The sequence below is a fragment of the Rhincodon typus genome, unplaced genomic scaffold (genome assembly GCF_021869965.1).
Source record: "Rhincodon typus isolate 14 unplaced genomic scaffold, sRhiTyp1.1 hic_rhity00004448, whole genome shotgun sequence".
NCBI classification, from domain to species: Eukaryota; Metazoa; Chordata; class Chondrichthyes; order Orectolobiformes; family Rhincodontidae; genus Rhincodon; species Rhincodon typus.
The window spans coordinates 333-12967 of record NW_025970086.1 but is presented as its reverse complement, the minus strand read 5'-3'; the positions used below and the strand labels follow the sequence as shown (position 1 = coordinate 12967).

General features: G+C 40.6%; 1 protein-coding gene across 1 annotated transcript; it reads right to left on the bottom strand.

The window, feature by feature from the left end:
• Window positions 1–2936: 2936 nt before the first annotated feature.
• dph2 (diphthamide biosynthesis 2) lies at window positions 2937–12101 on the bottom strand. Its single transcript, XM_048593898.1, has 3 exons — window positions 11339–12101; window positions 10465–10647; window positions 2937–3164 (listed from the first exon to the last, which is right to left on the bottom strand). The coding sequence occupies exons 1-3, from the start codon at window positions 12099–12101 to the stop codon at window positions 3040–3042; spliced, it is 1071 nt and encodes a 356-aa protein (XP_048449855.1). The 3' UTR covers window positions 2937–3039.
• Window positions 12102–12635: the final 534 nt, after the last annotated feature.

Sequence of the window (12635 nt, the reverse complement as noted above, 5' to 3'; positions counted from 1 at the left end):
TGTGGCAGATGGACAAGGTGACAAATTAAATTTGAGAAATAATAGCTCCAGTTTAAGCAAAAACTATTACCTTTACTGTAGTGAAGTAGACAAACAACTTGGAAATGTTTCAATAAATGAGAGCTGCACATTCAGTTAGGTTTTCACAGATGTTATAAAGTATACAATTTGTTTTGTAATAATTTGTAATCTGTTTTTAAATCATCCCACTGGGCTCACTTTGAGAAGAATGGTCAAAATGTTTTGTGAATTAGAAGTTAAGAATGCAGAAACAAAGTTGAGAGAATATTTACAGTTTAACAGACCGTGCTGGAGTAATTCAAGAAGTCTAGCAGCATCTGTGGACAGAGGAACACTTAAATTTTGGAGTTTAATATGACTGTTCTGAAGAACACCAAAGAAGTAGAGTCATGAATAAGTCATATTGGAATTAAAATGTTAACTCTGTTTCTCTCTCCACAGATGCTGCCAAACCTGCTGGGTTTCTCCAGCACTTTCTGCTTTTTGTTCAGATTTCCAGCACCTGCAGTATTTGTTTTTCTTCTTGTTTTGTGCTCCCTCTACTTAATATCAACCTTAACCTACTCTCAGGAAATCAATTATATTGCACAAATATAATATTTCTACTTACCGCCTCAGCAAACTGAAGATTACTAACATTGTGTCAATTAGAATCAAATGTTGAGCAGTTTTGGGATGTATTACAAACTTGACTTGAGAATGTTGAAATGTATACTACTAGGACATAAAGAAGCATGGGGCGGTGGCATGGTGGCAATATCATTGGACTAGTAATTCAGAGCTCCACATTGATGTGCTGGGGAATCCCACCATGGCAGATGTGGAATTTGAACTTAATATAAAAAAGTTTAGAATAAAAAGCTACCGTAATAGTGAGAATCATTTTTCATAAAACTCACCTGGCTCACTAATGTCATTCAGGAACGGAAATCTTCCATCTTTATCTGGTCTGGATTACATGTGACTTCAGACCACAACAATGTAATTGAATCTTAACTGCCTTTTGGGCAATTAATGAATAAAAGGGAGACAGCATTTTAAATCTATGGACTCAAAGTTATGGCAGGGTCACATGTACTGATGCCTTCAAGTGGTAACTCTGATGGACTTTCCAGGATCGATCATTCTCCAGCCACTTATTGCCATTATTTCCGAATCCAACTGGCTTTGGAGGGGTGAAGTTTGAGTATTCCATTTGGCAATTCCTCTTAATCAAAGATGTTATATGAATATGTACTTGTAAATTACAAAAAGCTGGCAGTCATGTTCAATGAGTAATCACAAAGATAAATGAAATGTTGGCCTTTATTTCAAAGGGAGTGGACTATAAAAATAAAAAGATCTTGCTAAATATACACAAGACATTCGTCAGACTACATCTGGAATACTGTGCAGTTTTGTGTCCCTTATTTAAGGAAATATTTACTGGTATTGGATGCAATCCACAAAGTAAAATGACCAGATATGAAGAGTTTTTTTTACGAGAAGTTGAGTAGGTTGGGATTGTACTCATTGAAATTCATAAGAACAAGATGAGACATTATTGAAACATACGAGATTGTTAAGAATCTTGGCAGAATAGACATGGAAAGGTTTGCCCATGTGGGAGAGATTAGGATCAGAGGTCATAAAAATCAGAGAAAGGGGTCGCCCACTTAAGACAGAAGAGGAATTTCTTCTTTGAAGGTTTGGAATTCTTTACTGCAAAAGACTGTCAAGGCTGGGTCATTAAATATATTCAAGGCTGAGATAGACAGACTTTTATTCAGTAAGGGAATTCAGGGTTATGGGGAAAAGGCAGGAAAGTGGGGTTGAGGATTATCAGATCAGGTATGATTGTATTGAATGGCAGACTCCATGGGCTGAATGGCTCATTTATCCTCCTGCATCCCATCCTTCTGTTTTAAGCTTGAAGTGAAGGCACTGTAAAGTGAAGAGCTCACAGCAAGTTGAGAGATCAGTTGCTTGTAGTTGAGTTTCTGAAAGGTTGATTATCAGGCAAACCTAAATTTGGATCAGGTATTTCCTGGGGAGGAGGTTTCCTTCTTTCTGTTTAGATCTCCCACCTGGAGGGTACTACTGTTAACTACCTTGGTGCTGCACGATGACTTATAACTAGTTGTGGTCTGCTTTTCTGACCAACTGGGTACAAGTGCAAACAGTTCTTGGCTGTTTTTTTTTTCAAAAGCAGACAAAAACCTGGCTCTCTCAACACATGGCTTTCCACAAGTTCAAGTCCTTTTCCAAAACAGAATGATGGACTCACACCAATTCACAATCTGGTTTGCATTTTTGTGCAGACATTCACCCTGACTGACTTATAAGGCATTGACTTATCAGTTTGGAATGTTCTTTCATTCTTGCAAGACAGGGGAGTAATTTTTAACCCACAAAAGAAGTCAGGTGACCTTAGGCAACCATCCATTCCTGTCTGCGTCGCGTTTTTAAAAATATAAATTAGTTGCAGGTGACATGGCTTTACTGGGCATAACAAGATCCAATATGGTCTGTTTCTGGATAACCATATCCTCTTTCAACCTTTCCAGAATGCTGTTTCCCTTTGACGAGTGATATAACAATAATAGTTTCCTTGATACTACAGCTGTACATTTTTGTCCATGTTAAAGTAGAACATTAATGAATTCCTTAGTCAGCTTTATCACTTTTAAATACTTAAGTAAATGTAGTTTTCATTATGAAAACTACAATGTCTTGCAATCAGAACAATTGTGAATTCAGAAAATACTGATCTTTCTCATGGTGCACAAGCTTGGCAAAGTACAAAACAATGATGTACTTGACCAGCTGTACTCAAGTTACCAGATAGCCAGCAGAAAGAAATTACTTTACATAAAGAAACAAAATGTGAAACCTAGAATGTCAGGACAGTGATAAACACTTTAAAAATAAAGTCATTTTAAAAAAAAAAAAATCTTTAATAAATCTTATTAGCCTATTATCCTGAAATTTTGATTTCAACACATTTGCTCACACAATTGACTTCCAATTCCAGTTCCTTCAACTTGTGGCTTCTCCTTCATAGGCAATTGCAATTCCTTTCTGACCTACTGCTGCTTTTGACACAGACGTCTTCCCTAGTTGCTGCTGCAGGCCTTGCCAGCTCCTAGATGCCAGGAATGAAGCTGTAAAATGAGAAATTTTCATATTGGTATCACAAATAAGAAAGAAGACACCAGAATGAATATGAGATTGAGTAACAGATGAATGGAAGAATTCACATTAATAGAATCATACCTTAGGGATAAGGTGGTTAGCTCAGTTGGCTGGACGGCTAATTTGCAATGCAGAGTAATGACAACGCACGGAGAGGGGATTCTCCTCTCAACCTCTCCCCTAGCCCACCACCAGTCCTCTCTCTCTAATGAGAGCAGCCCTACAGTCTGTAGGAATATGGTGACTTTACCTTTCATATATATGAATAAATATCTGGGGACAATTAATGGAAAATTCAAAATGCAGTGTAGACTGCTTTTAATTAATACCATCGTTGAATGGGTTTCATCCATAGAATATAATCTATTGTAGATCAAACAATGTGTGTAAACCATTGTTTACATCATGATTATTCTGTGTGTTCAAATAAATAATTTGGAATACACTACATATTCTACTTCCTCAACGTTCAAAACATTGACAATACAATTGTAAAATGCACAATATACTGAATCAAACAGACCAGAAAAGTCAAATATTTAACCTGTGTGCTGAGTCACGGCAGAGTGGAAATTACTACGAAGCTGGGCAATATATCCATAGAACATAGAACAGTACAGCACAGTACAGGCCCTTTGGCTCACGATGTTGTGCCAAACTTTTACCCTAATCCTAAGGTCTACCTAACCTCCACCCCTACCTTATACTATTATCCATATGCCCATCTAATAGCCGCTTAAATGCCCATGAGGCCGACTCCACTACCCTCACCGGCAATGCATTCCACACCCTGACCACTCTCTGAGTAAAGAACCTACCTTCACTCACTTTAAAACTGTGCCCCCTCGTAGTAGCTACCTCCACCCGAGGAAAAAGTCTCTGGCTGTCCTCTATCTATACCTCTGATCATTTTGTACACCTCTATCAAGTCACCTCTCATCCTTCGTCGTTCTAAACAGAAAAGCCCTCGCTCTCTCAATCTTTCCTCGTAAGACCTTCCCTCCATTCCAGGCAACATTCTGGTAAATCTCCTCTGCACCTTTTCCAACGCTTCCACATCTTTCCTGTAATGAGGCGACCAGAACAGGATCCAGCATTATGCAAATTCTGGAAAGGGGCATGTGCTGTCAAAAACAGACTTAGAAATTATAGCCAAGGAACAAAGCATCTAGAGTTTGTCAATAGGATACTGGATACCTCAGAATTAAAGATAACAGGAAAATGGGTGTTTAGAACAAATTAGGTTATTAGATTAAAATGTATTTAAAGAATTTGGGGGGGGATGGGAATATTTAAATATTACAGCAAGAAAAATAAAAGGCCTTCCAAAGTACATTGGTCTCTGTATATACTTTACAACTAGGCTCAAGTCAGCCCTTGATAAAGTGCCACCCCACTGGCTGAGAGGGATCATTACCAGCATCATATTGCTCTAAAGAGCTTGCTAATACTCACTGGCTTGGTTTATACATGAATATTGGTCATGTGGCCCAAAGGTCCTGTCAGTGGAAGTGCTTTGTTAGCTGTCAGGCGATAATTTCTTTAAGGAGAATGAACCTCCTGATTTCTGTAGGGAAAACATTGTGCGCTAACACAGGAAGCTGCTCAAGTGTTGGTTTCAACACTCCAGAAATAATGCTCATGACTTCTCAAAGGTGGACAGCTACTGCACTTGTGTGGCAATTCCTTAGCCAGTTAGAGCAGCAGTGCTCTGTTGTATAGACCCACGTGAGAGAAGCAGTGCAACAGATTCTGTTGCCGTAGGTGGTACGTGCCAATTTTTGGATGAGAGTCACTCTCATCTTGACCCAGGACCTTAACAAAGCCCACAACCCATCTGAAATTCCAAAGCCCCGACTAAACCACCGCACCATACAAACTGATGACAACGCCAGTTTTCAATAACACATCTCCTGGTTGACTGCAAACATCACCACTGCAAACTGGGCGAAGGGTGAAGTCTCAAGTTTCAAACTTCCACAGAAAAATCTGGACAACTGTCAACCACTTAAGGACAGTCCAAGGAGGATGTGGCCATTTACTCCATAAATGGAACATTACTAACAGTTTACATTGTGACTGTGACTAACCTAGTCAGACCATAAACAAGACTGAACTTCTGCCCTGAATGATCTATTACTGGTGGCATCTCAATTATTCAACAGCTTAGCTGATGCAGTGTGAATGAATTGTTAACCATGATATCAAACTACAACTGCTTACATAGCCTTTTAAAAAAATATTATACTTTAGGTAGCGACTAGAGTCTTGATAGAACTTAAAGAACTAAGAATCATGGAAGTGCCATCATGCTGCCATATTATTAGGTGTATGCTTTATAAATTTAACATTTAATTCCATGCTTATTTGGGATAAAAAGCCTACAACTTAATGCTAAATTGATTTAGACTAAGATTAAATGATTTGAAGAAAGCCAGCTGAAAACAATTGTGATCTCAGAATTTATTTAAACTGTATACTTTAGACAGTAAATCCAAAAAAAGTAAACCATTCAAATATCAAATCAGGAGTCATTGATTTTAATGTACAACTGAGGGCTCCACATCAAAATTTGTGAAAAGGTAGTGATAGTAAAAGGAGTTTTGCGATGTTAAGACTATAGATGGAAGCTACTTTTTATAACTTTGGTTACAATTAGGTTCAAGATTTTGCAGCTCTTATAAAATAAAACTTTTTTTTTGCTGAAATAAAACAGATTCTGAAATGCACGGTGTAGCAGTGGTGAAGGAAATGAGGGTAGGTGGAGGTCCTTTCAGCCCCGAAGTCCAACATTCTGACTAGATTCAAAACATGACTTTCCTTTTCTTTGCCAACTGCAATCATCAATGTAAAATACAGTTAGCCCACTTCAATCCAGTTCTTAATGGACATTTGTCCATAAACATTGCTCAAAAGTTTGCAATCAGCAATTCTACCAAGATCAGCTACAAATCTAGTTTATGTTGAAATTGTTCTCTCACGAGTGCAGCATCGATATTGGTGGAATTATGCCTTGGGGATCTGAAAATTCTCATTATACAGATAAATAAATTTGTGCAATTCTTGACTTGCAATGTATTGATTGGTCAGTGGAAGACAGTTGCACCTTGGAGTAGATCATCAGTACTGAGTATTTGTAATAGTTAATAGAGGACATTCGTTTGCCTTAATTACTTTTGAACAAAACATGTCTTTTTTATCAGCTTTATTTGTCATTACTGATCCAATATAAGGAGAACATGACCGCTTTATCTGTTACTCTGCAGACAGCATTTTTAAAAAATCCTTTTCTTGATGTGGTGACTTCCTTTCACCATGTAGAGCATACCTCATCCGGAGTAGCAAATAAAAAGTCATGTAAACACAATTCTGTCTCAAATTCGCGCTGCAGAATTTCCTTGCAAGATTTCAAAACTTGCTGAATAGCTAGGTACGACGCCCACCTTTCTTCTTCATGAGTGGATTTATTGATTGAGATTCAATGACAGTCAAACATCATTAATGCCTGCCCAACAGCTCCAAGCTTAATGCCACTAAAGTAGTTTCACAACTTAGCAAATGTGCCACTCTTTAGAAACAAGCGGAGCAGAATGAAGCAGGATTTCTGACTCAATATATAGATAGGCCGACGAGAGGGGAGGTCATATTGGATTTGGTGCTTGGCAACGAACTAGGCCAGGTGTCAGATCTCTCGGTGGGAGAGCATTTCAGTGATAGTGATCACAACTCCCTGACCTTTACTATAGTCATGGAGAGCGATAGGAGCAGACTGTATGGGAAGGTATTTAATTGGGGGAGGGGGAATTACAATGCTATTAGGCAAGAACTATGGAGCACCAACTGGGATCAGATGTTCTCAGGGAAATGCATGACAGAAATGTGGAGGTTGTTTAGGGAGCTGTTGCTACAAGTACTGGATAGGTTTGTCCCACTGAGGCAAGGAAAGGATGGTAAGGTGAAGGAACCTTGGATGACAAGACATGTGGAACACCTAGTCAAGAGGAAGAAGGAAGCTTACTTAAGGTTGAGGAAGCAAGGATTGGACTGGGCTCCAAGAGGTCTACAAGGTAGCCAGGAAGGAGCTGAAGAATGGACTTTGGAGAGCTAGAAAGGGGGTAGGATCAAGGAAAACCCCAATGCTTTCTATACTTATGTGAGGAACAAGAAGATGGCCAGAGTGAGGGTAGGGCCAATCAGGGATGGTGGAGGGAACTTGTGTGCGGAGTCAGAGGAGGTCCTTAATGAATACTTTGCTTCAGTATTCACCAGTGTACAGGGACTTTGAAGTTTGTGAGGACAGCATGAAACAGGCTGATATGCTCGAACAGTTTGACGTTAGGAAGGAGGATGTGCTAGAAATTTTGAAAAACGAGGATAGATAAGTCCCCTGGGCCAGACGGGATCCACCCAAGGTTGCTACGGGAAGCGAGGGAAAAGATTGCTGCCCCTTTGGCGATGATCTTTGTGTCCTCACTGTCCACTGGAGTAGTACCAGATGATTAGAGGGTGGCAAATGTTACTCCCTTGTTCAAGAAAGAGAATAGGGATAATCCTGGAAATCACAGACCGGTCAGTCTTACTTCTGGGGTGGGCAAATTATTGGAGAGGATTCTGAGAGATAGTATTTATGATTATTTGGAAAAGCACAGTTTGATTAGAAATAGTCAGCATTGTTTGGTGAGGGGCTGGTCATGCCTCACAAGCCTTATTGAATGCTCTGAGGATGTGACAAAACACATCGATGAAGATGTGATGTAGTGTATATGCATTTCAGCAAGGCATTGGATGAGGTTCCACATAGTAGGCTCATTCAGAAAGTAAGGAGGCATGGGATTCAGGGAAATTTGGCTGTCTAAATACAAAACTGGTTGTACAATAGAAGAAAGAGGTTGGTAGTAGACGGAAGATATTCAGACTGGTGCTCAGTGACCAGTGGTGTTCCACAGGGATCTGTTCTGGGACCTCTGCTCTTTGTGATCTTTATAAATGACTTGGATGAGGAAGTGGTAGGGTGGGTTAGTAAGTTTGCCGACGACACGAAGGATGGAGGAGTTGCGGACAGCGTGGAGAGCAGTTGTAGGTTGCAACGAGACATTGACAGGATGCAGAGCTGGGCAAAGAATTGGCAGATGGAATTCAACCCAGAAAAGTGTTGAGTGATTCATTTTGGAAGGTTGAATTTGGATGCAGAATATAGGGTTAATGGCAGGATTCTCCGCAGTGTGGAGGAACAGAGGGATGTTGGTGTCCACGTCCATAGATCCCTCAAAGTTGCTACCAAAGTTGATAGGGTTATAAAGAAGGCATATGGTGTGTTGGTTTTCATTGGCAGGGGTTTTGAGTTTAAGGGCCGCAAGGTTATGCTGCAGCTCTATAAAACTCTGGTTAGAGTACACTTGGAATATTGTGTTCAGTTCTGGTCACCTCATTATAGGAAAGATGTGGAAGCTTTAGAGAGGGTGCAGAGGAGATTTACCAGGATGCTGCCTGGACTGGAGGGCAGGTCTCATTCTTGAGGAAAGGTTGACAGAGTCAGGGTTTTTTCATTGGAGCGAAGAAGGATGAGAGGTGACGTAATAGAGGTGTACAAGATGATGAGAGCGTAGATAGAGTGGATCGTCAGAGACTTTTTCCCAGGGCGGAAATGACTATTACTAGGGAGCATAATTTTAAGGTGATTGGAGGAAGGTATAGGGGAGATGTCGAATGACCTGGATGAGGGCGTAGAAGGATGGGTTAGTAAATTTGCGGATGACACTAAAGTCGGTGGAGTTGTGGATAGTGCGGAAGGATGTTGCAGGTTACAGAGGGACATAGATAAGCTGCAGAGCTGGGCTGAGAGGTGGCAAATGGAGTTTAATGCGGGAAAAGTGTGAGGTGATTCACTTTGGAAGGAGTAACAGGAATACAGAGTACTGGTCTAATGGTAAGATTCTTGGTAGTGTGGATGAGCAGAGAGATCTCGGTGTCCATGTGCATCGATCCCTGAAAGTTGCCACCCAGGTTGATAGGGTTGTTAAGAAGGCGTACGGTGTGTTAGGTTTTATTAGTAGAGGGATTGAGTTTCGGAGCCATGAGGTCCATGTTGCAGCTGTACAAAACTCTGGTGCGGCCGCACGTGGAGTATTGCGTACAGTTCTGGCTGCCGCATTATAGGAAGGATGTGGAAGCATTGGAAAGGGTGCAGAGGAGATTTACCAGGATGTTGCCTGGTATGGAGGGAAGGTCTTATGAGGAAAAGCTGAGGGACTTGAGGCTGTTTTCGTTAGAGAGAAGAAGGTTAAGAGGTGACTTGATAGAGACAGACAAGATGATCAGAGGATTAGATAGGGTGGACAGCGAGAGCCTTTTTCCTCGGATGGTGACGGCTAGCACGAAGGGACATTGCTTTAAATTGAGGAGTGATAGATGTAGGACAGATGTCAGAGGTAGGTTCTTTACTCAGAGAGTAGTAAGGGAGTGGAATGCCCTGCCTGCAACAGTAGTAGACTCGCCCACTTTAAGGGCATTTAAATGGTCATTGGATAAACATATGGATGATAATGGAATAGTGTAGGTTAGATGGGCTTCAGATTGGTTTCACTGGTCGGCACAACATGGAGGGCCGAAGGACCTGTACTGCGCTGTAATGTTCTTTGTTCTATGTTCTATGTCAGAGGTAGGTTCTTCACACAGAGTGGTGGGCATGTGGAATGCGCTACCGGCAGTGGTAGTGGAGTCAGATACATTAGAGACTTTTAAGCGACTCTTAGACAGGCACATGGAGGATCGTAAAATGTAGGGTATGCAGGGTAGATTGATCTTAGTAGGATAATAGGTCGGCACAACATTGTGGGGCGAAGGGCCTGTACTGTTCTAAGTTCTATGTAAGACATAGGACTGTTGAACAGCATAGTTATGCAGGTTTTCCCGTGTTGAATAACTGTCAGACGCCTCTCCATAAAAGGGGACAAGTCTATTTGCCTTTGGCCATTCATGCCCCGCATTTGTTACAACATTAGCAAAGCCAAGACAGCAAATTATCTCAATCAAAAACAGAAATTGCTGGAAAAACTCAGGTCTGGTAGCATCTGCTTTCTCTCCACAAAGTTAATGCTTCGATTCAAGTGACCCTTCTTCAGAATGGAGCAATTTATCTGCCTGCTGTCCTGTGGAGTATGGAAAGAACCTCAAGACCGTAGAAAGAAGTCAAAAAAGGTCTTGCCCCTCTCCAATTCCTGATATCAATATTCAATCTTGAAAATTTAATTCTCAAATTAGGAATTATACCTGCTGAGTGTGGCTGGGTAATTGCTAAAGCCTCATTCCTGTGGATCAATGATGTGCTTGATGCTTTGTTTTGCCACTCTGACTTTGGCAGGTGTGCTGCTCGCAAGGCTCCAGTCACTAGTGAGATATCAGTCTCTCCACTATTGAAGGTCTCATCTGGAAATTCAATATGGCTGCAAGCACCTATGAAGTTGAACAAGAAATTCATTGGGACTTCAAGGATGAATACATTAGTTAACACTAATCTAGCATACACACAATGTTGATAGTTAGATACTAGCTAGGTTGCCTGGACGGCTGGTTTGCAATGCAGGGTAATTCCAACAGCGTGGGCTCAATTCCTGCATCAGCTGAGATTACCATGATGCCTTTTCTTCTCACCTCTCACATTGCAAGAGGTGTGGTGACCCTCTGGTTAAACCACTACCACCAGTCCCCTCTCTCTCATAAGAAAGAAGCCCTACGGTCTGGTAGTATGTTGACTTTATCTGTTAGACTAATATGTAATTCACACATGTATTGTTGTCCGAAGTGTTTTATTCCCCCAACATTGCTGACTTCCCTCAAGCATAAAATATTAAATTCAATAACCAATTTCCTGAGCCTATTGCCGTACCAATGAAATGTTTCAGGCTGCAGGTAAGCAGATGTACCCTGCTGCAATTCTCTCAGCCCTGCCACCTAGAAATTGATGGTCGACATGACAAAGATACATTATTCACAGTGGCAACAGGATTGCTGGAAGTAAAGTGGGGAAAAAAAAACAGGATAACATCACAGCTACCTCTGTTTAAATATACACTTACAGGTTCAAATTTTATAGCGACTTAATTTAAGGGCACATTGATCCACGATGACATGTAGATTTACGCACCTGGAAGTAGGTCCCTGAAGTCAGTAATGTACTCTCCAGTCCATTCCCTTGCTTGATTGCATGCAACCTCCATCTCATATGGTGTTATAACGGGCCTGTAAAATTCACTGGAATCCAGCAAAGAATTTTCTGGACAGGCTACAAGCACGTATATATCAACTTCCATGAAATTAGCCAGCTTGGCAGCATTCAGTTTACCCATTACAAAGGTGTAGCTTTTCTTTCCAGCCTTCTTGATAATTGATTTAAGATGGTCTATGGTAGAAAGATAGTCAGCAACACCAAGAGTCCCCACTAAAATTCCTACAACTTGAGCATCCTTGGCTCGTTCAATCATGTAGTATCGCTTCATCAATGCCCTGTTAACGTTCAGAGTTTCTTGTCTCCCGACCCCTTTCACTGGATCAAATGAGCAAAACGAACATTGATTCCATGTCATCATAAAGTTAGTTAGCGTCGGGCTCTCCTGCCCAATGTAGAACATGCTGTAGTCTTTCACATCAGTACTGGCACTGATGAAGTAGTGCCGACCAAACTTGGATATAACTTGACAGCTTGACTGATTGCATATGTGGTTACAGGATCTGAAGGTAGAACAAGAATCAACATCACCGCCATAAGGAAAGCCATTTGTCTTGCACAGATCAATTGTTTCATTTTGGCCACTGCATATCTTTGAAACGACAAGATTTTTATACTCTGGGTGAAGAAGTTGTCGCAGTTTTTCTAACAAAAGAAGAAACAAGTGCTTTAGAGAAGCCATCCTAATGGATAGTTGTATAAAGCAAAAGCAGAAATTGCATTATGCACTCGCACAGATCAAAGAGGTAGAATTTCGGAATTGTGAACGTGCTTCCAGCAATACCTAGTTTTTTTTAAACTGATTCTCTGTCACAAATCATTCTTGGTCAGTCAGTAAACAGACCAGTTGGGTCATTTAAAAGGTTCTTTCAAACAATGAGCTTGCGAACTAAAGACTTAATAGTGTTCACATCCCATGATGCATGTAGGGAAAATGCAATGAGAAGGGGAGTAAAGGGCAATACATCTTTTTGAAGCAATCTTGGGAAAATTCAGTTTGAATTTTTTTCTTTTTTTTTTTTTAAAAAGTATTTATTACTGGGAGTTGGAGTTTAAGAACAGGGAAGTCTTGGTACAACTGTATATTGGTGTTGGTGAGGCCACAGCTGAAGTATGTGTAGATTTGATCTCCATATTTAAAAAAAATATACTGGCATTGGCAGTTCAAAACAGATTGACTAGGCTCATTCCAGAGGTGAAGAATTGCTTCATTAAG

Excerpts from the sequence above, each read along its gene's own strand:
- dph2 (XM_048593898.1), bottom strand. The coding sequence starts at position 12,101 with ATGGCTTCTCTAAAGCACTTGTTTCTTCTTTTGTTAGAAAAACTGCGA. Across the intron at positions 10,648-11,338 it reads CTTCAGGGACCTACTTCCAG|GTGCTTGCAGCCATATTGAA; the intron begins GTGCGTAAATCT and ends TCAACTTCATAG. Across the intron at positions 3,165-10,464 it reads TACCCAGCCACACTCAGCAG|CTTCATTCCTGGCATCTAGG; the intron begins GTATAATTCCTA and ends CTCATTTTACAG.